A 23,576-nucleotide genomic window follows, 5' to 3' on the forward strand; every position below is an offset into this window, starting at 1 on the left:
GGTTGGTTTAACTGGTTGCTTGGTATTTTTTTCTTAGAGCACATGGACTTTGAACACACCTTCCCCTTTAAAACTTGAGGAAAATTTTCCAGCTCTGATACATTAACTCTATGATTGCCCTAGTTGTCATGGCAATATATACACACCTGCTTCTTTGAAGCTTGTCCAGCACTCTAAATACCTTTTTTTTTTTTGTTCAATTAGTCAAATCTCACTGCAGTTCCCCCCAGCTGGTGATAACAGCAGTGGAAAAGCTGAAGAACCACCATGTTTCCATGTGTGACATTAGTGCAGCACAGACACCAGCTGAGACCCCAGCACTTTCTGGGGTAGATTTTTGTGTGCTGGTTTCTTTCCCAAGGTTTGCAAATGCTCTCCTGTGAGATGCACAGGGCACACCAACACTGCTTGAGGCAGGGCAGCTCCTCAGACTGAGCCTTCAACTCCAGCCCCTGGTGCTCCTGAGTCACTTACAGCAACATTCCTGATCTGAGGCCCTGCAAACCAGCGCAGCTGCTCCAGGACAGCCTGGAAAATCTCTGTTTTGTAGGGAGGAAGGTCTGCCACTGCTTTCCTCATCACCTCCTCTACTGACTTCAGGGTACAGGCAGCGCCAATGGTGACCCCTGTAAACAAACAAAGGAAAAGAAACGTTGGTTTCCAAAATTTTGAGGTACACAAGGACAGTTACTGTGTCTGCAAAGCTCAGATGCCACTGAGTTCAATTAGACCTTCAGTAACACCAGACTATTTAGAATGCACTGCATGTAAACATCACATCCTCAGAATAAAATTCACCTTTAAACCACAGCTCATGCTGGTGCTGTCTCCCACATGACAGTAACACACCACCCCCTTTTGCATCAGTGTATTATTAAAAATATTGGCCTCCTTTAGGTATTAGTCTGTCCTTTGAGAAGTGAACTCCAAATCCTTTCCAGTTTCCACACTTTAAATATCCTACCAGACACTGGGCCACATGCACTAAATTGTCCTAGGTACTTCTATTTGTAAGGTTGATCCATTTCCATCACAAAGCTAAAGGCAATGGAATTATAGAATTGTTAAGGTTGGAAAAGACCTCTAGAGATCACTGAATCCAGCCTCTGCCTGGATCAGCTAAACCACAGGAGCAAAAGTCATGTCCTGTCATTTCTTGAACACTTCCAGGGGTGGTGACTCCACTACCTCCATGGGCAGCCCAGCCCAGTGCTAGACCACGCTTTGAAGTGAAGAAATTCTTCCTGATGTCAATCTGAGTATCTCCTGGCAGAGTCTGAGGCAGTTTCCTCTTGTCCTGTCACTTGTTACCCGGGAGAGGAGACTGACCCCCACCTTGCTACACGCTCCTTTCAGGGAGTTCTAGAAAGTGTTAAGGTCACTCCTGAACCTCCTTTTCTCTGGGCTAAACATCCCCAGCTCACTTTTTTACATATCACTCACTTGATTTCCTGTGGGAAAATGGGAAAGGTATAACATATACTTTTTATGAAAGGTATAATGAAAACAATCTTTAATCTGGGGATGTTCCTTCACACCCTCCTTATTCTTCCATGGAGTCCCCACTCACCTCACAGGTGCTCTGCCTCTTTTTTGCTCACCTGTTTCAGTGTGCTGAACAGCATTCATTTCAGGGATCCATGCTGGTGCTATTATCACTGGATACAGGAAGTTCTTTAACCTCATCTCAATACCTTAAGGAAAAGACACTGTTTGGTACTTGTGTGACATGGCTACTGCTGCACATAATCCTTCAAGAAAGGAAAATTAATACAATAAACCCTATAACATTTAATAATTCTTTCATGAACCAATTGCTCAAGACAACAGAATTACTAAATATGTCTGAATTATCCTCCTCAGCACTTATATTTGCAAAAGTATCTGTTTGGTGTGAGAAGGCAGTAAGATTACAAGTCTTGAGAATTTTCTCACTGAAAAGTCCTTCAAAATGCAGCTTTCACAACTGAATTAATTTGATTATGGGGACATTTCATGCTGTGTCACTTCCCTCTTCTCAAAATTCCATAAAATAGCACAAAGGCTCAGCATGGAATAGCATTTTTTTCACCTGACACAGCAAAGAATGGAGAAAAACATTCACAGTGAGATTAATCTACCTGAGAAGAAAACCTGTTCCTACATACAACCTGAAAATAGCTTTTTAAAAGCAATGACATGAAAGAGGTTTCCATTTACACTGTTCTCACAAATTACTTAATGGAAGGTTTTCCAACTGTTCATAATAAGCATCAGCTCTTTCTCTTACCCACTTCTGTGTTCCCCACAACGAGTTTGGCATTGGGGTACTGGGATTTGAGAGCCACCAGTTCATTGAGAGTTGTGGGCTGGATCCACATCACACGCTCGCCTTTGAAACACATCTGCTTCTGCTGTTTCTTACTCTGAGTCTGCAGAAGGGAATTCAGACAGAGCTCAGCCCCTACATCAAGCCAAGAATCCCTGCTCACATGCTGCCCATGCCTGTGCCATGCTGGGCTCCATCTCAGCCAAGTTACTGACAAGGGGCTGGGATAGCCCCACTGTGGTTGACAGTTTGCCATTCCCCATCCTTCTGCTGGATGTGATGGAAGTCTTCTTGCTGACAAAAGTTCTCCCTTCCTGTTACTGCCAGGTGCATCCTGCTGCCACACCTCCCTAGCAAGATCTGTGCCAGCAAGCTCCAAGGCTCTGGCACATGCCTGTGGCTCCAGTTGCTTCAATGGGTTTTCCATTCTCATCTCAATCCAAAAATGTCAGTCTTTAGCACAGATTATTTGCAATTAACCTGCTAGGCCAGGTTCTGATTTCCCTTTTAACTACTTCACCCAGTGACTAAAGAAAACATGAAATCAACATGAAATCTCCTTGGGCAGGAGAACATCTTGGAGAAGAAACAGAGGAGCCCTATCTCAAGGTGAATCTATCTCAAGCTATGGTCTAAGAGAACCCACTCATGCTCTAGTTCATGACACATTTAAGCTGAGTACAGCAACAGAATTAATGATTGAATTTCAGTTGTTAAATGTGAAGGAAGCTGTAAATGTGTCATGTGTTGGATTAGATTCCTGGCTGGGACACATTGCTTAGGGGGAGGATCCCTGAAAAAGACAGGAATGAAACATGGAGAGGAACTCATCTCACCTAACTTTTAACGTCATGGTGAGCCAACCAACTTTTACTCTGCTGTGGTGAGAGGAGTTTTTTGAAAAGACAACTATTTGAGATATGTATTAAGCTACACCTTGTAATTCTGCAGTCGTTTTGCTTTCTTAATTTGAGATTTTATGGTTAATGTATTAATGAGTGTGATGGGTTCAGTGTTGTTAATTATTAGTGTACTCATTTATTTTTTGTTGTGAGATAGGATTAGGAGAAAGGTAAAGTAGGTTTGAAACACCAAAAGGGTATAAAGGAAAGTTTATTAATAGTAACTAAAAGAAAGAGTAATAGGAATTAGAATAAAATACCTTTAGGACACTTCCCCCCACAATCTTTTCTTTCCCAATGACAATATAAAGAAACAAAAACTAAAATTTCAGTCAGTTTACTACTTCTAAAATAGTCTTTTTTGTTAATGTTATGGAGACTTCTCTACAAGAAAACAGTTTTCTTGTGGTTCTCTCTATGAATAGCAACTGTCTGGAGAAATCTGCAATACTGAAATTCCTCTCATTTTCTGCAAGTTTTTCTCACAGTTGTGTTTATGGGCCGTGTCAACTTATGGGGTACTGTTTTGAAGATAAGTTGTTTAAAGGCAAAAGTTCTCATTATTTACTTCTGAAATTATTTTCTTCTTAAGGGCACAAGATCTTTATTACTTTTTTCTCTTTCTCTGTTTAAACTTTTCATAGGATTACAGTTACTTTAACATTTGCTTTAGTATGAAGGCCTTTGCTCAATATCTACAACTTAAATACTTTGATCTCTATACCTTCATGTGTTTTTGATAAAAAGAGTCTTTTTTCATATCTTTACAAGAGGATTTTACCCTAAAACCAATGGTATCTCCTCATTTCTCCTATCTGGGATTGCTTCTTCATTGACTTTGGCGTCTTCATGCTGTTGGTTGGACTCCATGATCTTTAAGGTCTCTTTCAACCTGGTCATTCTGTGAATTCCTTTACATTGTCTGCATTTTTGTTCCTTCTCTCAGGGGAGGACTGAAGCATTGCAAGATTTAATATTTTGTTTGGGGCTTGCAGATGATTACCTGACCCAGGCCAGGCTTGGTAGTTTGTGGTGGGAACTGCAACCAGGGGGGTTGATGGCCTCTCCTCTGCCCGGTGGTTGTGGAATCTTGGCCAAGCCAGCCTGGCCCAGGGCAGCTCTAGGGGCTGGCAGGTCCAGCTTGGTCCTGCTCAGATGTCAGAAATGGCAGCCAGGCCCAAAACTGGCCCTGCGGCCTCTCCTGCCCTACTCAAAAACCAGCTGGGGGAAGACACCCTGGGAAAAGGGTCCAGGCCTGCAGCAAAAAACCACCCAACCCTTGTTACCTCTATCAACCAGAAAAGAAAGAAAAAAATCCTGAGTTTCTTTCATCTTTAACATGTGTTTTTTACAAAAACACATAAACTTTCCAGTAGCTAAAAACTTTACACCACTTCCATGAATGCCTCTCATACAAAACCACCACAAGTTCCTACTTCTCTTCCTACACTCTAAAGGGAACACAGGGAGACAAGCTCAGATATATCTGTATTTGATGCAGAAGTTCACATCTGACCTAGTCAATTGACATTTGGATGTTAGCTACTGTTCCACCCCCGGACAGGCAGCGACTGGGAAGGAAGGCAACCCAAGAGCAGAGAGACATATGGTGAGAAGCAGAAAGAAAGCCAGACTGCTGCAGCAGGCACCTGGCCTGCATATTTCTTCTAAGCCACCCTGGCTCAAACACCTTGTGCTTTATAAAACAGGGAAGGATTCATGCCCATGCATTTTCATTCATTAGCAGCCATTTTTGCCCTGCCATTTCCTCAGGACAGAGTCACTCAAACCTCGTGCAGAACAACTAAGCCAACAAATCACTGCTATTTCTTTCTGAATGAACTTACCATTAATTCTGGTGGGAAGATTGGCTCCTGTGTGGGATCCAGTGGCTGGAACTCAGAAGAATTGAACAGGCTGGAGGAGGTCATTGTCTGTGACAGAGAGAATGCAAATGACTAATGACTGAGGAGAAAGCTCTCCACATATAACCATAACTCATTCCTCTTTCAACTCAAATCCCTGTTACTTTTTCATAGAGCAAAACATGGCAAACACAGCAAAATGATGCCACCTGATTCAGCATTTAAGGACCTCCAGTTATATTTTTCTGATTCCCTTGCATGTCTTGTCAGAAGCCTCAACCCTGAACCCACTAATATGTTTTAGTCAATCAAAAGTGACATCCCTTTCACACTGGCATGTTGAATCATGTCAAATATACCTTTTCTGAGGTATGGTCTTCTGACCATAAAATATAAATTAGTCTAAATTGCTTTGCATAGATATTGCTAAGATAAAAGCATCAGGCTTGGGCATGCAATGAGCCAGATCTAAGACTTTCAAACATCAGAAATAAAGGAAAAAGTACTAGTTGAGAGGCACCTTACCACACTGTCCTCTTTCCCATTCATGCAGCAGCCTGGACCATTGGCTTTTCCTCCACAGCAGCCCCCATTCTGAAGAAGAAAAAAGCACACTCCAGCTATTTTAAACATAGTCAGAACATTGCAACTTTTACAGAATATGGTCCTCCTCTTTTATCAATCCCCAGATTTCAGAAATTTGCAGTCACATTTTTAATTAATAAACTCCTTGAAAGAAAGGACTCCAAGCAGTCTTAATTGTTGGAGTATTCCATGCAACACTGGATGCTTCCTAAAAACCAATCCACAGAAATTCCCTGGAAATTTCTGGTAATGAATTTCATTGTATTCTCTGCTTCCTGAGTTTATTTTATACTCACACTACCTTAAGCACCAATTTCTTCTTTCCATTCCTTCATTTGTTTTGTACCTAGACTGATACATACAATGTGATTAAGTTTTTTCCCCTCCAGATATTCCAAAAGATTCCAATTGTGCAGTTTTGGAACAGAGAGGAAATTGCTTCATTCATCACTGGATGGCAAAGTTTGGGAAAGTTCAGAGTGGGGAATTTAGACCTGTTTTCACAGAAAATGTATCACTTCAGTGCACCAGAAGCTGGTAACAGACTGCTTACAGTTGTCACCATGCTATTTGACAGAAGGGCTGCTCCTTGCAGACTCAGAAGGAACATCGCTGTTTTAAAACCCACATCATGATGGCCATTCATGCTCATTGGGACATACATTCCCAGCATTTTCCAAGAGATAGACAACAAAAACAGCTCAGAGAAGTTCTGAGTATCTGCACCACAGCAGAGCCAGAGAGGTGACTAACACATCAAAGCTCCAATACTATATTGAAAACTGAGGTTATGAGTCTTAACATTCAGCTTACCATGGTATTTTCCTTCCCACTACGACAGCATCCAGTGCCATTGACAACTTTGCCACAGCAATTCATGTCCTGTGGGAACAAAAACTGTTCTGAGAAAAAATATGCAGATTCCAAGGAAATTAAGTAGGTTTGATCCCATTTTGAGAGAAATATCCAAAGCAGAAGGAAGGTGCCAACCACAGAGGTGTTTCTCTTGCCAATGGAAGGCAATATCCTGCAGTGTCATGCCCACTGTCCTGATAAACCTCTTGTTCTGGTTTGGAACTACTCTGACCATTCAACAGTTAGCTCTGGAGCTGTGAGGAGACACCCAGAGAAGGCTGAAAGCACATACAATACAATGCCAATACTCCACCACAGAGACCATCTGCCTTTGTTTTTGATCTGACTCCTATTAGTTTCATTTCTTGAAATGATCTTTTACTGGGAGAGGCAGGAAATAGCAGATTGCCTGTTCACATTCCACCTCTAATCACAATTCTGTTGATCTCTATCAGAGGTCAACAGAAACCAGTGTTTGTGCTATGTAGAGTCCCTTCCCCTCCCTGGAATCTCCTTTTCATGTTGAAGTGCACTCAGTGCTTCTCAGTATGGAAATCAGATTGCCACAGATGTGATCCTTGTTCCAGTTCTCTGAATCCTCTTCTGTTCTGCAATACCCTGTTAGAGATGAGAGGAGCAGAACTGCACAGAGAACTCAAGTGTAGGAAGAGCCATGGCAGTGTTTTCTGTTTTGTATCCCATTCTATTCGCCAGTCTCTCAGGTTCATAAAATCCTTCAGAAATTCCTCAAAGCCAGTTCCTGCCTTCACTACCCAAACTTCATATCTGTTAGTTTACTTTCTCATATCCTTACTTACACTCTTTTAAACCACATTTAGGGATAGGTGCAACAGCCTTGCTTCCCACCTCAAGTCCCAACACAACTCCACAACAGTGACCTCCCTCCACTGCAAGAATATGCCATTTTTCCTCTACTGCCTTTTAACCAATCTTTCATACCTACAGAGATCTTCCTTCTTAACCCCTAATGTCTTTAAAATCCTTTGGTGAGACACTGTGGAAAGCCTCTTGGAAATCCAAGTAGGCTTTTATCAACTGGGTTTATCAACCATTTGTAATGGACCTCACTCCTGCTTATATTCTCATTTGTTAACTGCAGTTCTGGATAATAAAATGAAATGAATGGGCATCACTATAAATTATTTCCTTTTGATATTTAATATCAGTGTAGACCCATGAGTGGCTGGCAATCACTGAAGTACATAATGATCTACTCCTCTTCACAGCCTCTAGCACTCATTCAGGTACAAAGGGACTAGAGAAAACTCATGGCAAAGCTTCATACTGCACCCAAACCAGCAGAAGAATTCTGGGCAAGAGCTATAAAATAGTGATTTCAACTTCTTTCCAGAGCTATTCCTGCTCAAAAATGCAAATTCCTCCACAGCATGTCCCTACCAGTGCACCATACCTTCATAGGTTGTCCACACCAGGATCAGCTGCAAGCTATATTATGCAGAGAGGGTGAATTTTTCTGAGACTGACAGAAAAGAGTTACAGAGTCTGATTTCTTGTGATCCAAAAAGGGACCATCAGGTGGATCTTATTTAGGTGTCCCCAGCAAGTGGAGAGAGTAAAGGGTTTACTCTATCTGAATTATTAACACATGAATCACATAAACAGAGGTCAAGAGTTGGAGCTGGGTTGTTGGAGCATATTTATTTCCTTCCTCCCCATTTGAGTTCATGGCATGTTTCAGTAACAGAGAGAAAGACTACCAACTTTCCAGGTTTTTTTAAAACATCATCTAAAGCCACTTACTTTAGCAAATGTCCTGTATCCTTCCAGAATGGGTCTGTAGCCTGTACACCGACACAAGTTCCCTACATTGCCAGAGCAAAAGGATAAGGATTTAGTGTCATTTAGCTAAAAATTTATCTTCTTTTAAAACATTCTATTGTTTCTCACAAAAGCTTGTCAAATCTTGAGACAGCTAATGAAAAAAATGGGAGGAGGGAAATTTCATTAGGAACCTTGCAACAACCCTACAATTCCTTTTTCTTGAAATTTAAACTGAAATTCATTTAGAACAAATTCAATCTGTCTTATTCACTATTCATTTATCTCAATTGTGTGAGTCTTATCAGTATACCACCTAGTCTGTCTCCATTCCTACAAGAATTACACAGAGATTGCTTTCTCCTGCATCATCATTCCTCTCAGATCACTGCTGGAAACACAGTGATGACTCCAACCTCAGCAATAACAGTAGACTCTCACAGGATTTACACAGTTGGGTTCTGCCCCACTCTATCGCTGCACATTGCTGTCTCAGTCCTTGACTTGAGGACACGTTCTCTGTCACTTCTGCAGGCTGTTGTGACAGCAATGAATAAACAAGGACACTTTTATGCCCCTCAAGGACAGGTCACCTTTTGGGCTCCTAATCCCAGACTGAGGCCACTTGCCCCTGCTTATGAACTATGACGTTCATTTCGTAGCACCTGGCCGGCCTCCAAGTGAAAAAGCTACTCTTAACCTCACAACCACCAGCTCCTTTTAACGAAATACATTAAATAATGGTGCACCTCCGTGCAAGTGGGTGAAGCAAATGTAAATAAAGCAGAACAGGTTGCACCCCTGCAGGGCTGTGAATATTACCTTGGAAAGCATCTTCAATGTCCTCCATGTGGGGCTCGGGGTTGTTCCGAAGCAACGTGTACATGGACATGACAATGCCTGGAGTGCAAAAGCCACATTGGGATCCATGGCTCTTTGCTATTCTCTCCTGAGATAAAGTAAAAACCACAATTAGCCCATAACATCAAGGTGAGTTCATTGTTGTGCTTGTTTCTATTACACTCGTGTTAAAAGCAAAACCCAGTATCACAGAGGAGTTAAGATTATCATCAGATGTTCTCTGGTCAATTAATCTATGGACAGCCTTCAAAGAGGAGAGCAGCTTGAAAAGTTTGCACACCTAGGCTTCTATTGAATTTGTGGGGTGCCCTGGGGCAGGAAGGAATGGTGAGTTTGACTCCATGTTCTTAGAAGGCTAATTTATTATTTTATGATACTGTATTGTAGTAAAGAATGCTATACTATACTAAAGAATACAGAAAGGATACTTACAGAAGGGTAAAAGATAATAATGAAAACCTGTGACTCTCTCCAGAGTCTTGACACAGCTTGGCTGTGATTGGCCAGTGAGTGAAAATACATCAAAAACTAAGGAAACAATCACCTGTTGGATAAGCAATCTCCAAACACATTCCAAAGCGGCAAAACACAGGAGAAGCAAATGAGATAAGAATTGCTTTCCTTTTTCTGTGACGCTTTTCCACTTCCCAGGAAAAGAATCCTGGGCAAAGGGATTTTTCCAGAAAATATGACTGCCACTGGCTTTGAACTCAAAATGTGACTGAGGGCCACTAGAAGATTCCAAGGAGATCAGGAATTCTTCAGATTTACCATGCTAGCAAGCTTTGGGTTACCTGCCTAGACCTGACTTTGAATTTCAAAATTTAGCTGTCAGAATCTTCAGGTGGGAGGAGAAAAAAGAATACAAAGGCTGCCATCATTCATGCATATTGAACTTATTTTTCACTTTGTTGTTCACTCCCTCAGATACTGGCACAAGTCCTACCCACTGTGCAAGCTGAGATGAATCACAGTTTACCTTAAGGCAGCAGGTCTCTGACAAAGAGAGGCAAGGCTGCACTGTAACACCTTGCTAGAAGAGCAAGGATGCACATCCCAGTCACTCCTCCTCACCAAGAATATTTTGAGACTCCAAAAACATCACTGAACCAAAACTTACTTGACTGCTCCTGGGAAGGTCCCTAACTATGCAAGATCAGAAACCAAAGTCATTTGTGGAAGGCCATAGGAGAGCCCAAACCTATCCCAGATTTCCTGGCTCCAGGTCATTAGATTGGCTTTCCTCACAACATCAGTCTTCCCAGACCAGGATGTGGACCAAATACAGCCATGCAAATGCAGCCCAAGGACAAAAGCACTGGCAATTCAGCCAGGATAGCATGAGTTAACCTGTTAGGGGCAGAACAGAACCCTAGCATTGCCTCAGGAGTTTGATTCTGTCACTCAGCCATTCCTACAAGTATGGATTGCTCATGTGGAGGGTCAGCCTCATAGCTTTAGTGGAGGTCCCAGTGTTCTGGAACAAGTTTAATTAGCACAAGAAAACATGCATAGAGGGTTTTAAAGTTACCAGTATTAATAGCTTACCTGGGCTGGGTGCAGCCTGGATTTGGTGTTTCCTATGCCTTCAACAGTAGTTACAGCCACGTGATGCAGGGCACAGACAGGGAAGAGACAAGCATTGGCAGTATGGTGGCTAAAACACTACATTAAGGTCATTTCATTTGACACTGCTGCTCAGCAAAGGAAAAAGGGAACAGGAGCAGTGAAGAGCACTCAGAAGCTACAGCAGTGAACACAATAAGAACACTTAAGTAGATGTGATACAAGAATTAATTACAAATCAAGTCCTACAGCAGCACCCAGTAATCCAAAATTCTAATCAATTTCCCTTGCAGTTTGATCCAGGCACACACCATAGGATTTCACCTAGATATAGCAACTTTAAACATCCTTGTTGCACATTAAGATACAGAACCCATATAAGCAATTTACGGGGGCAGACTGCAAATACTAAGATGTTGTGCAGCTGAACATTTACAGAGTTACTCCAGAGCCTGGAGTTCTCAGTCTTTTAGCTAGAAAGCTGTTTGTAGGTGGTAAACATGAGGGAAAAGTCTAGACTGAAGGTAAAAGAGATTAATGTTGTCAAAACTCATATAAGAATTAGCTATTTTATATCATTTCTATCAAGACAGAATGAGGACCCTAAAGATATCTTGCTTATGGCTATGCTGTTAAGAGAGGATGCAAGTTATAGTATCTCCAAGCATTATTCCAAATATACTAAAGATTTCAGTGCTTTCTGTTCCCCACAGTAAAACTAAACTGAGGCCTGTCTCACTGTCTCATCCTCTCTTTACATTCCCCTTTGTTTTTAGTCCATTGTTTCCCCTTTCAATTAATTAAAGTGAGAAGAGAAGGAAATTTTGTCTCAGGAAATAGTTCTGAAAGTTACAGTACAAGTAGAGAAAAAAGTTAATATCTGCTGGCATACAGAAATGAGATTATTGTCATAATACAATAACAATAAAGATTTTATCACAATAATCATTATATGGTTTGTCACAGGAAAAAGTTATATTAGAGTCAGTGCAGATATTGCAGGGCACAAAGAAATAGTTCCTTATAAACACTGTGCAATGCTTTAAGAAAAATACTTTCTTATCTCAGCCTTCTGAGCTTATGTTCTGAAAGTGAAAAATTATGTTTTGGCAGAAACATTCATTATATAACTTTTTTTAAAAGTAGTACCATATCTGGTATGTCAGGAACCTGGATCTGTCCCCCATTTTATTTCTCTGTTGCAGAGTTCAGATTGCAAAGGATACAGGATTTTATTCCGGAAGGGATCATATTTGGATATCATAACAGTGCAAGCACCACATCCACCTTCTCCACAGCCTAGTTTGGTTCCACACAGGCCCACTGACAGAACAGGAATTAAGGAAAACACAAAAAGAGTTGGCACAAACTTGCTTAAGTCATCAATCAAGGCTGAGCAACAAGCTCCTGCTGGAAGCAAATCACTCCTTTCTTCTGCTAAATAATTTAACATACGCAAAGTTTCAAAAGCTGGCATGTGACTATTGAGATTGACACCCAAACCCCTCATAAGGACACAGCCCACACTCCAACACACTCTCAGAAACAAACAAAAAAATATCCTCAACTGCAACAGTTCCCACTTTCCATGACTCAGAAAAGGAAATGACACAAGGGAGATAAAGCACTGGTAATTGCTGAGCAGGAGCTGTTCAGGCATGCAGCCACATCCCTGAGCCACACAGTGACATCCTCCTTCAGCACCTCTCAGTGGTGGGGCTGGACTTCTTCCTGCACCTGGTGACTCCTACCACCCAGAAGGCTCCCAGGAAGGGCAGCCACTCAGGGCTACAAGTTACACAGTTTAGCACTGGCTGGGAGCTGCATTTGAACTGCTCACAAACTACCTGCATCTCAAAAGTCATGGTCTGGCCGCCCCATTTCTGATGGCTTGCCAATTGACAGGGACAAAACCAGCCAAGCACACTCCCCAGGAGCCTGGGTCCCATAAAATCACAGGAGAGCGACACTGAGAGCTAAAACTCATGGAGATGCACAGAACCTCTGCCCAGACACCTGGGAGCTCACAGAGTGTATGGTCCAGCCTAAGGAGATTCCTCCACAGACTACTGGGATCATGGCTGTGCTTTAAAATCAGGAATTACATCAAATGTTCTGCAAAGGGAGTTCAGGAGAAAATTCCTTGAGTCACTTCTGCTTAGGTTCCTTCACTTATTAGAAGGTAATTAGACACTATTATTTATTGCAAAGAGAATTGGCTAATGTTGGGAGACTTTTGGTGGGGTAAAAATCTGCTGATTTCATTGGCAATGGACACTGAGTTGAGATAATCAGTGCCTTTCCCTGTATCACAGAGCTTTTGGAAAAGCAACAGACACTGTGATAGAGGGAACTCAATCTTGACTTCACTGCAGTGTGGCACTGACTGTTTCTAGAGAATCATAGAATCATTTAGGTTGGAAAAGATCTTTAAGATCACCAAGTCCAACCATAAACATAATGCTGCCAAGTCCACCCCTAAACCACGTCTTTGATGCAAACCTAAGGCTGCCAAGTCCAGAATGAAACCATGTCCTTAAAGCCACCATTGCTTTGCACAGAATCATGTGCCTGCTTGAGCAGAAATACAGCTTTCCTGTGCCATCCAATGTTTCTCTTGACAACAGTGCTAACCTGCCTCAGTAAAATATGTTTCTCAAAGTATTTGTCTGACCCTAACACGAATGCTCATGTAGAAGATCAGCAGGTTTTGAAGGGCTCAGATTCTCTCTTTACAAAGCTATTTACATTAGTTATCTACCAGTTTAGAAATAAAAGTTCTGGCAGTAAGACACGCACACCTAGGCACAAGAGTAACACCACTTACATTTCCTCCTGACCTTTATCCATCTATGGTATACTCAGATAAGGAGAGCTGCTGATAGTTCTGCTGGAAACCTCCAAGAGTGTGATTCATGTCCCTGTACTTCCTTCCTTCAGCTCCCAGACAAGTGGAACACAGCAGCACAGTATGGATACACCAACACAACTGTGAACAGTTTGGCAGATGTACACACCCAGCTGGCCAGACCAAAACTCAGAGAAGATGGAATGACACCACCTATGGAAGCAGGCCTGGTCTGGCAGCAGCCAGCCTGATCATGACACTAATAGCTACTCAGCTCCTGCAGCTGCTCTGACTCACATGGTGACCAGTTTCAAGCAGGGGTGAAATGTGACTGCTTGCATCTGCTCATGTAAACACACCCATGGTACATGGGGGGAACCCCTGCCTCTGAGCCTGCCTCCCTGAGTCATCTGATAAACAGCACAGGGTTATCAATTTATGGGATATTAGATAGCCAATACAATGTTTTGGCCAGAAATTTTTTTATTCTTTGTGTGGAACAAGCTTACATTTCCTTCAATTTTATTTTGATCTCATTATTGCTTCCTTTCCGTCATATTATAATTCTGTGAAATTACAAGTTTTTCCTTAAAGTATTAATAAATCATTTAAAGTATATAATTTAAAATTTGTTATTAAGTTGGGAATAGCAGCTGTACTCTTTGCTAGCAAGAAATACCAGACAATGCAAAGCACTCCCTCTTATACTCTGTGCAAAAGCTCTGCCCAGTACTGAAGTGAACAGTAAACAATTATGAAATGCTGTAGGCATTTAAAGCTTTCTGCAGTTTTTTTTCTGGCACTGGATACATTTTCTCCGTAGATAAGTCAGCAGGGTTGTTTCTGGATCCACATTTTTTTCCACCACCTGCAAAAAGGGAAAGATATAGATAAACACAAAATGTTTTACAACACAGATAAGTTAGTTGCAAGGGGAAAGTTTGGTCTTTCTGCAACTTCTTTTCCAAAGCAGGAAGCAAAAATCACAGATTATTTCAACAATGTTGGTCATGTGTCCAGACACAATGTTTCCTTGAATTTATTGTGTCAGAGGGAAGTATATGCATTACATACATGAGCTTTTCAGTCATGGCACACTGAGGCAAATCTAAAAAACCCTTCATCCAAAATGGCAAACAGACTTAGTAGTGAGAAGAGAAAGACCCGTGTTTTCTCCTAAAATCTTGGGTTCCTGACACGTCCCAAAGGGTGCCTCATATTTATTGACCCTGAATAACTGAACTCTGTCCTTTCTTTTACTGTTGGAAGAGAGAGAAAATGAGCAGATAAACAGAATGACAGAAAGAGCATCAGTAACAGGTTTTGCAGAGAAAAAACCCTAACAGTGGAAACTGTAATGTGACAACACAGGTGCAGCAGGATGGACAGAAGTACAAATTCTCTGAAGTTTCTCCTTCCTCCCTTGTAGTATTCAATCAATCAGTATTACAGTAGTAGCCATCCTAAATGTGAGAATACAAAACTCTAAGAAAGGAAACATTTTTGCTGTATATTTTGAGCCACTTCCATCCTATTAATAAACCATACTATAAGAAGTTATCCATTAGACATAAAACATTCTACTTTACTCTCTGCCAGTGGTCAGAAACCAAAGTTCTGCCCCTGCCACAGGGCTTGTCTTCCTCTTTTTCTGTTATTAATAAAGTGTCAAGAAACTTTTCCAAATTCACTGTGTGCCAGAATATAATCATGTTCTTGGCTCTTATTTTATGCAAGTCCTAAGTACAATGGTTACAGTTTATTTAAATTAATCACTCCCAGTTTGAAGGGCAAATTGAAACAGGGGTCATTTGTTCAAGTATGTTTTTAACTTTCTTTTCTCACTGATAAGAAACCTTCACAACCTCTGTCCTGCTCCAGTTTTATGCCTTTGACATATGATGTGGTTATCCTAAAGAGACAAGGTTCATTCTACTTCCTGTTTGAGTTCACTGTTTTAGAATTAACTGATAAAATTGCTGCTACAAAACACAACTGGTCACTTTTTGCACATCTCACTCCTTCACTGGGGATGATCTACAGGAAAAAAATAGTCCATTTTAGTTTGGGAATGTCATATTGCAGACCATGCAGCACCCATTGCTGCTATTCAGAGCAGAGTGTCCCTGTTCCCTCACCTCCTGGATGCAGAGAAACAAATAAAAGCATGCAGTGGCTCTTCCATGACCATCTGGTTCAGAGTAAGCCCATACCTCCCCCTCTGCTGCACCTTCTCGGACAGACATGAGAAGGAAATTCCAAACATCCTTGTGAGAGGACAAATGGCCTTTCAGAGCCATTCCACAGGCAAAGAGCCAGCCCCAGCAACTCCCACTGTCACACTAAGCTTCTTCCTTGTGTCTGTGCCAATGGCCATTGCAAATCCTTCCAAAGCAGCTTCTAAGATATCCAGACACAGAGAAGAAACTTTAGAACAGCTAAAGACTATTCTGTGCTTATATCAAAGAAAACATCTCAAGAGGTTTTCTTGAAAGAGCCCAAGAAGCGCTCAGTCATGTACTCAAACCAAACAATTAAAAGTTTGGCCCACTGGCCTCTTTTCAGGAAGCAGGAACTAGAAGACAGGCCTAGTCCTTCATTTTTTGTTTAACCACTCATCTCCATGTACTTTTAGTGATGTAAGAATACGTGAAGCCCCACAGCCAATGCTTTACTCAACTTTATCAGAAAGTATCTCCCACCATGTCCCAGCCAGCAGCCCTGGATTGCTACTTCAGCCACTTCAAACTACCCCAGTGGAGCTGCATATCTGCAATTCTGGCAGAGACTAAGGATCTGAGGGAGATATGGGTAAGAGTTTGGAGAACATTCTGGATTAACACCAATCTCACACATCAGAGATCAAGGAATCATTTCTCTTCACTTCAGATTCCTGGTGGGAGGATGCTTGCTGATGAGTCTTGCTGGGCACAGAGTAAGAATTTTTTGCTGTTCTTGCCTTTTGCTCACTGTTGTTGATGCTGGCCTGTCCTCCAGCATATCATTCCTCCAGTGGTTTGTTGCAATCTCCTGCTGTGATTTGTTCTTAAAATACTTTAAAACCCTGTGGGTGGGGATAACACATCTTGTCTGATGCCCAGTACAATATAATTCACAGCTCAGTACCACAGCTCCTGCTCACCTCCCCCAGTGTCCTTGTACAGAAAGAAACTGAATTCCATCCATTGCCTGCTGTGGTGGTAGGATCAGACAACTTAGATACTGCAGTTAAAGAAATAGTTCCCTTTTGGTAAGTTTTTAGTGTTTGGCAATTTGTTTTATTTTGGTTTTTTAAATCAAATGTCATATGGCAGGTGTATCAGATTGACAGCCATATTTTGACAATTTTAAACTGGATTTACTGCATTTGGCAGCTTAATTATTAATCAAATGCAGAAAGAAACATTGTTGAAAATGTTAGGATAGCACAGACAGTCAAATGACTCTCAACAAATTTACTCTGTACTGCTGTGTTTGTACTACATGTCTGTTTGCCTACTGATTTTAGGAATTTTAAATACTCAGATCCACCTCAGCAGGGAGCCTAGCCTGGCCCTGAAGTTCTTTGTGCTTTTAAGTACCACTTAAGAACCAGAGCAGGTTCTGAAGCAGTTCTTCACACCTTTAGAGTGCATGGACTAGTCCAGAAAAATGTTGAGGTCACTTCCCCAGAATTTTATGTACAAAGCTTCAATCTCAATAAATATTTTGTTTTTCAACTTCCCTACCTGCCTCTCACTAATTCAGATAACTTTGCCTTTACAACACAAAGCATCATATTTAAATCATTATTCCCAGAAAGTTAGAGGTTTTTCAGTTTAAGGGAACAGTAGTTGAACAAGGTAGATAGAGGAAGAGAAGTGAAAAACTTTCCCATTTTACCAAACAATGTGCTAAAATTTCCATCAGTTGGGGTCTATAAATGAGAAGCAGGTGCTTTCCTGAAGGACAAGATCCCATTCAATCACTAATCCCTGGTCACTGATTAAGTTGCAGGAAGAGAAAGTGAAAGGTTTTAACCAGATTGCCACACAGCAAGTCAGACCAGTCACATGCAAAGGTCCCCTAGGACCTTGAAATTTGTGGATGTGTTATTCCTGAAGACAATGAGAAATTTCAAATTCATTTATTAGCAAAAAGGATTAGACCACAGACAAACAAACTGAATATAACCACATAACATAAATTTGCTACTGGTCATGAGAACACTTTGTTCTGCTTTAAACCAGCAAACTGAAAGCTCCTAAGTCTCTGTTTATGTAGAACCCAGAGGTTCACAAAGCTCAGAAAAATCCTGTATTTTAGCTGGTCCCATCAGCAATCAAATACAGACTTTGGAAGTGGTAAGAGGTCTAATGTGGCTTCCACTTCCAGCATAGATCCTCCCTTAGCATTCAGAATAGAAATAGAAATATTGACTCCACGTGTTTAAACTAAAATTACACGCTACATATGCATGAGACAGACTTGTCAGCCAAGAGAAAAAAATTGCCCCTATTAGCTTTAAATTGAACATGCTAATTTGCATTCTAGTCTAGGCAGACTATTAAGAGAACTTTGAGTTAGTAGTGTGCCAAGCTATATGCCCAGTGAAATAAACAGTCCTGAATGGAAAGTGTGCTCAGCTGCTCCAAGGAGACTTTTCCTTGACACCAGTGCAGGCTGGGCTAATGTGAGAGAGAAGAAATTGCTGCAATCCATGTCCCTGTCTCACAAACCACCTCTTGGCATTGTGGTTTTGTACAGTGACAGAATGTCAGCAGCCCATTTGCAGTGTCAAGCTGTCATGAATTCACACAGCAGGAACCTTTCCCACTGGCCATGTTACCACACTCTTGGCAGTGAATCAGCTGGATATTTAATCAAGATCACAGATGGATAAAGCCATATTCTAACTTGGAATCACAGAATATACTGACTTGGAAGAGACACACTAAAACCATCAAAGCTCAACTCCTGGGCCTGCACAGGACACGCCAAGAATCCCAACAGGTGCCTTAGAGCATTGTCCAAATACTTCCTGAAGTCTGTCAGACTTGGTGCTGTGGCCACTGCCTTGGGGAGCCTGTTCCAGTGCCCAACCACCCTCTGGGTGAAAAACCTTTCCATAACCTCCCCTGATGGATGCTGTTTCCTCAGGTCCTGCCACTGGTCACCATTGAGAAGATATTAATGCCTGCCTCTCCACTTGCCCTCTTGCTAGCTGCTGTTCCAGCAGAATTGCACTTCCAGGCACTTCCTTGGCACTCCTTCCATCACCTTTCATGTGCAGCAATGTCCCAACAAACTCCACCTACACTGCCACAGATCAGAGTGCCCCATGAGTCCAATTCTCTCTCTTAAATCTGCATTTGGTAGGGCTGTAACTTGAGCCACTTTAGCAAGACACACAAAGAAAGGAAAAGAAAAAAAAAAGAAAAAGCCACTGGAGGCTCTGGGCATAGCAAGTGAAACCTGTTCCTTTACTAGAACTGTCTGCTCCATGGGGCAGTGGGAAAGGATGCTAACAGAGCTTTGACACTCAAAGAAGTTGGTACCATTGGTAATATTAATCATCCCTTGGTGTTTTGTTTTTTTTCAGCCAAGCTGCCAAGATCACACTGTGATAAACTCCTTTACGCATGCACGCAGTCAGGCTTTTGCAAACAAGAACAGCAGTTCCATAAAAATTGCTGAAATGCAACAAGGCCAGTGTCACACTCACAGGAGGTTTATTACCTGCAGGACACAGCAAGGACAAGCAGAAGATCCAAAATAACCAGGTTGTTTCTGCTGATGGCCTTCAGGGCCTAGACTGCCATTTCTCCCCTTCTCTGCCTCACCCCACGTGCATAAAAGAAAGTCCCACAAGGCCAGCTCTGGACTTTGACTAATAGACATTTTCATGTGTTAGCAAAAAGTTTTCTCCAGGAAGAAGAACTTTTCTAGCAGTTTACACAGAGCAGTGCTCTTGTAATAACTGAGCACCAGCCAGTGCTGAAGCACCATTTGTAACTGGCATGCAGGAATTTGTTTACAAATTCTTCATACCTACCATGAGAGGCCTATTGGTTTTGAACTTCAGCTGATCTGGCACCAGAATTACAATTCTCTCTGATTAGGGTATACCAGAAAAAAAATTAAAAAATCAAATAAGACAGGGCACTTGGCTTGTATCAGGGTCTGAATTGCCCAACACATTTGTGGCAACCTCCTAATGCAAGAACTAGAGAGCTCCAAGTTCACCCTCTACAAACTCAGGTTCACAGAGGAGGCATCTCACAAAAACCTCACAGAGCAAGAAGACAAAAAGTTAATGGTGTGCCACCTGTTCCCACCATAGCAGAATTTCAGATAAAATTCACAGACCATCCTATGCCACAATTTCAATTACCAGACTCAATTAGCTAGTTACAATTAACTTGGAGCTTCATGTTTTCATCTCTTTCTAGAAAGAATGTATGGCAGATATGTCAATTAACACATATGAACCACTACTAATGTGTGTGAGCAGAGCTTTAGTTGTCATCCTTCTCTATAAAACCTCAGAACCAAGCCTGGGCTCTACATCAGCATTATATTTGACAACTCTATGACTAACTTTTACTGCACACTAGATAAAATTCGTTCATCAGTGAACTGTTAATATATCAATAAAACAAAACATCCACATCAAATCCACTAGTACCTCAGAAGGTTCTAATTCCAATCCAGTTTGGGGTACAAAGTCATAACTAAAACCCCTAATTGTAGCTACACTGTCATCCACATTAAACAACCATGAAAAAGGACAAAAAGCAAAATAGATAGTAATCCTGTGCTAGTCTGTAAGGCAGGGCACAGAGCTTTTTAACCAACAGAGTATTGTGTGACCCCTTAAGGGATTAAAAATTAATTGTCCAGCCCAAACCCAATATAACACCTGATTTACACCCATAAGCAGTGCTCAGGGAAGGTTTGCAAACTCTTGGCTCCACACCAATGGATAAGCAACCCTGGCCCCTTCCCTTCCCAGCAGGAAGCTGCTTTTGGCACAAGCTCCCTTGCCCAAGTGTCTGGGCAAGGGGAAGGTGGGGAAGGCAGCACTGAGCTGAGCTCAGAAACAGAATTAACTTGGTAGTTGGTCCAAGAGTCAGCTTTGACTTTTGTAACAAGCCTTTGAAGAGGCATTGCTAGCCAGGCAAAGCCCAAACTGAGGAAAGGGAGATCTAGGATGAGCTGTTCAAATGTGTCCATCACGTGCAATGAGCAGCCCAGCCTCCTGTGAGACACAGTCACTTCTCAGGTTATTGCCACGAATCAGTATCAGTTAATGGGCTTTCATTCTGAAGAGTTTTCTAGCTTCTTAAATGGAAATGGAATAAACATTTTTCTAAATCCCTTTCAAAAACCAGATGTTAGAATTACTTATTGATGAATTATATATGGATGCTTCCATTTGAGTTGAATTTTCCAGATCTGTTTTAAATACTGAAATTATTTCTAGTAAAAATGCCTGTATTCAGCAGTGCACACTTATTTAAAAGTAGTTACGTCAGAATTGTAGTAAATTATTGCCAACAAATCAAAAATGTAAAAGGAATATTATGTAATCGTGTTACCCTTTGAATAAGTCACAAGGTAAACTCAAAGAAGAGAAAAAGTCATTTAGCAAAGCAACATGTAATCATCACAAATTAATACTTAAAATCATGGAATGACTTGTAATACATGACTTAAAAGTCATGTATTCCTATCAGAAAACTTAAGAGGAGGAAAAAAGATGGCTAGAAAAGTAAGTGATCAAGCCACAATCCAGGAGCAAGCTGAACAGGAAGCTGGAATCTCCCTTACCTTTTTACCATTCACAAAGAAAACAAGTTCATCCCCTGCCTGGTTGGGAGCCATCCTGCACACCTTCCCAGCTTCACTGTGACAGGGCCACAGACCAGCCTTGTGAGAGCAGCCCTACTCCCCAGAGCACAGTGAGCACCAGCCACACCACACGCAGGTGACCCGAGTGTGCCTCCACAATGTTTGACTTGATTTTTACACCGGTGCCCTGTGAGAGCCCATATTATATAAGAGGCAATGGAGAGGCGTGCCAGCTGCCTGTGGTTGGTGCTCCTGCAGCCCTAATGACAGCAGAGGAGCTGGAAGCAGCAGAGTGACCCGCCCCCTTTTATATAGCAGAGGATCACAATTCAGCTGCATTCCCTTCAGATGATCCTGCCAGGCTTGGGGCACTGCTGGTGCCACTAGCAGGGAATTCACCGGGTTTTGCAATGCAATGCAAACTTCAGGGGAGGGAGGGGGCGTTCTCCCAACTATCCCTCACCAAATATTGACAAGAAAAAGCTGTTTCCCTTGTTCTGTGCACAGCCATCCACCTGGCACTCACCACTCAGAGGTCTCCAATGACAGCACCTGCTTATTTAAAAAACTCCTTGATATGTGCACATCTGCTGCTAGGCTTGCACTATTTTTCCTCGCAGTTTCAAAGCTGCAGTACCCTCTGCCTGGGAGGACATAATTTAAACAGGTATGTGTTTGTCCACATAAAAGCAGTTCTAGAGAGCTGGCACTCTGATCCAGTATGTGTTTGTCCACATAAAAGCAGTTCTAGAGAGCTGGCACTCTGATCCAGTACCTCTTTCAAGGTGCTGGGCTAAAACCATAATGTTTACACTGGGCCCTTAAAGCATTTAGTCTTACCTGTTTTGGCTTAATCCTTACATCCTGGCTCCTAGGTGCATGCTGCCAGTGAAATACAGAGGAAAACCAAGGATTTTTTGTCTTCCATTTCCATGGTGGTGGTTTCTTCTGGTTTCTCCATTACACAACCACATATTTTGCATGAAGCCTTCCTGTTTATTTCTTCCAAAGCTGTTGGCAGAATCATGCATGTGATGGCAGAATCCATGTGACAGGCATTGGTTCAATGAACAAGATATTAAACAGTTTCTTCCAGTTTAAAATTCCACCACAAAGCAGCACAGTTCCAAAGTCTCATGCAAGTTTCCTAGCACTGTACCTTATCCTGCCTGCTCCATTCTGATTCTTGTGATTTTGCTTTCCTTCTTCAGTTTCAGTTATTTTTTATTAGGTTTTTTAATTATTTCTTTTAAATACCTAGGAAAGCACTATATCAAAGTCTTCTTCTCAGGAACCTCTCTGAATAATTAATAAAATAACAAAGCCTAATTAAGTTACAATTTTCAAAAATAGTCCTTCAGTATTACAGAAACATTTCACAGTGAACACAATACATACATTATTTTTACCAGCTTTTATCTTCTGTTTCATCTATTCTGTTTCCCAGTCTACACCCTAGAAAAGCTATTTCATAACTAGTGTCAAACACCATTTCAGCCTTCTTTATAGGCATTTCAGTTTGCTGAAAGTAGAGTTCAGAGCAAATTTGTGCTTAAAACCAGCTGCCTTAATCTATGTTTTCAGTGAAGTTGTGCATAGCTGAGCCAGTGCTGACACCTATTGTCTGGCACCTCCCACTTTGCAATATCAGAGTACTAGAAAAAACCCTTTTTTCCAGGTAATCTTAAGCTCTGTTGCCTGGGATTTCTGTGCAAAATTTACACAAGCACTACCCTCACGTAGCAAGCTTCAATCTCAAAATTAGTGTACACAAGGTTACTACTCATTAATAGTTTTGTAATATTTCAAATAACAATTGTTACTCATAACCACAAGTAACGTGTTATTACAGCAATCTTAAAGCAACTAGCCATTACAGCATTAACACCAAAATCAAACTTGTTTAGTTTCCTAATCTGTGTTTTCCATAATGCATGATGCAGTTCTTAGGTTTAAAGAACATTTCCAATCATTCCATCACTTCTTAAAGGAAGCCCATACTCAAATCTCTGCCTAGCCTTGGTGATAACATTATAGGTAAACTATTGATTTCTGCTAAATCAGTAAACAGCACCTTATGATATTCCATCACAGGAATTTGATCCATCAACCTACTATATACCCAAGACAAAACTAAAAAAAAATATACAACC

General features: G+C 41.5%; 1 protein-coding gene across 1 annotated transcript in view; it reads right to left on the bottom strand.

Annotated features, from left to right (window-relative positions):
• Nucleotides 1-21,456, bottom strand: part of XDH (xanthine dehydrogenase) — a 48,723-nt gene extending 27,267 nt beyond the window's left edge. Inside the window, exons 1-12 of the mRNA XM_066547770.1 lie at nucleotides 21,403-21,456; nucleotides 14,401-14,458; nucleotides 11,969-12,065; nucleotides 10,725-10,833; nucleotides 9,138-9,264; nucleotides 8,298-8,359; nucleotides 6,474-6,542; nucleotides 5,601-5,669; nucleotides 5,058-5,144; nucleotides 2,270-2,411; nucleotides 1,602-1,694; nucleotides 475-626 (exon numbers count right to left, since the gene is read on the bottom strand). Of these exons, the coding sequence (XP_066403867.1) occupies nucleotides 475-626; nucleotides 1,602-1,694; nucleotides 2,270-2,411; nucleotides 5,058-5,144; nucleotides 5,601-5,669; nucleotides 6,474-6,542; nucleotides 8,298-8,359; nucleotides 9,138-9,264; nucleotides 10,725-10,833; nucleotides 11,969-12,065; nucleotides 14,401-14,458; nucleotides 21,403-21,456 (1,119 nt within the window). The remainder of the gene's footprint in view (nucleotides 1-474; nucleotides 627-1,601; nucleotides 1,695-2,269; nucleotides 2,412-5,057; nucleotides 5,145-5,600; nucleotides 5,670-6,473; nucleotides 6,543-8,297; nucleotides 8,360-9,137; nucleotides 9,265-10,724; nucleotides 10,834-11,968; nucleotides 12,066-14,400; nucleotides 14,459-21,402) is intronic.
• Between the last annotated feature and the right edge of the window lie 2,120 nt (nucleotides 21,457-23,576).

Source organism: Molothrus aeneus, chromosome 3 (assembly GCF_037042795.1).
Source record: "Molothrus aeneus isolate 106 chromosome 3, BPBGC_Maene_1.0, whole genome shotgun sequence".
In the NCBI taxonomy this organism is placed as follows: Eukaryota; Metazoa; Chordata; class Aves; order Passeriformes; family Icteridae; genus Molothrus; species Molothrus aeneus.